At 38.6% G+C, this 1056-nt stretch overlaps 1 protein-coding gene across 1 annotated transcript; it reads right to left on the bottom strand.

The window, feature by feature from the left end:
* Positions 1–204: 204 nt before the first annotated feature.
* LOC132356985 (hypoxanthine-guanine phosphoribosyltransferase-like) lies at positions 205–822 on the bottom strand. Its single transcript, XM_059910287.1, has one exon. The coding sequence runs from the start codon at positions 802–804 to the stop codon at positions 307–309; it is 498 nt and encodes a 165-aa protein (XP_059766270.1). The 5' UTR covers positions 805–822; the 3' UTR covers positions 205–306.
* Positions 823–1056: the final 234 nt, after the last annotated feature.

The following is a 1056-nucleotide window of genomic DNA, read 5'->3' as shown; positions in this document are numbered from 1 at the left end:
ATGTTTCTTACAGATACAATTTCAATATTTTCATTCAATAGTGGTGTGGTTTAAGAGATTTTTCATTCACAAGTCAAACAGCAATCCACCCAAAGGGAACTGATAGTCTATAGACTCACAGTTGCAAATAAAGAGTTCAGGAATGCAGCAACTGACCTTTCTAAAATACAAAACAGATACAATTCTTAGAAGATACACGCAATAAGCTCTACTAAGCAGCTGGCCACAGAACTAGAACATTTGATAATTTTACTGGTGACTTCAATGGGACTCCAGATGTTTCCAAACTCAACTTGAACTCTCATCTTAGGCTTTGTATTTTGCCTTTCTAGTTTCACTAATGACACAAGCATGATTCAAATCCCTGAAGTATTCATTATAGTCAAGGGCATATCCTATAACAAACTTGTCTGGAATTTCAAATCCAACAAAGTCTGGTCTATAACCAACACTTCGAGGGATCCTTTTCAACAGCAAGCTTGCAACCTTGACCATCTTTGGATTATGCTGCTTGACCAAGGAAAGCAAGGTTTGCATTGTTTTGTCAGTGTCAATTGTATCTTCAACAATCAAGAAGTTCTTTCCAGTTAAAGTTGAGAGATTATCTCCACCAATTACTTTTATGTCACCTGTTGACTGGTTATTACAGTAGATTTTCAGTCTGATAAAATCTACAGTCATAGGAATAGATTTATCACTATTTCTGTTTGGTGCTTTGATGTAATCCAGCAGGTCAGCAAAGAATTTATAGCCCCATTTGAGCACACAGAGGCCCATGATGTGATGGCCTCCCATCTCCTTCATCACATCTTGAGCCAGCAATTCGGTCCACAGTGCTGGGGCTGTGGGTCACCATAACGGAGCTGGCTGGCGTGTGGGCTGAGGGCAGTCTGGGATGAGCTTTTTCCATAACATCTTATGGAAAAACCCAAACGAAATTTTTGGCTAATCCAATATATTAAGCAAACACTAACTGATCTGAATGGAGAAATAGACAACAGTACAATAATAGTAGGGGACTTCAATAACCCCACTTTCAATAATAGATAGATCATC

This window comes from Balaenoptera ricei, chromosome X (genome assembly GCF_028023285.1).
Source record: "Balaenoptera ricei isolate mBalRic1 chromosome X, mBalRic1.hap2, whole genome shotgun sequence".
In the NCBI taxonomy this organism is placed as follows: Eukaryota; Metazoa; Chordata; class Mammalia; order Artiodactyla; family Balaenopteridae; genus Balaenoptera; species Balaenoptera ricei.
This window is presented reverse-complemented; position numbering and strand designations above follow the sequence as displayed.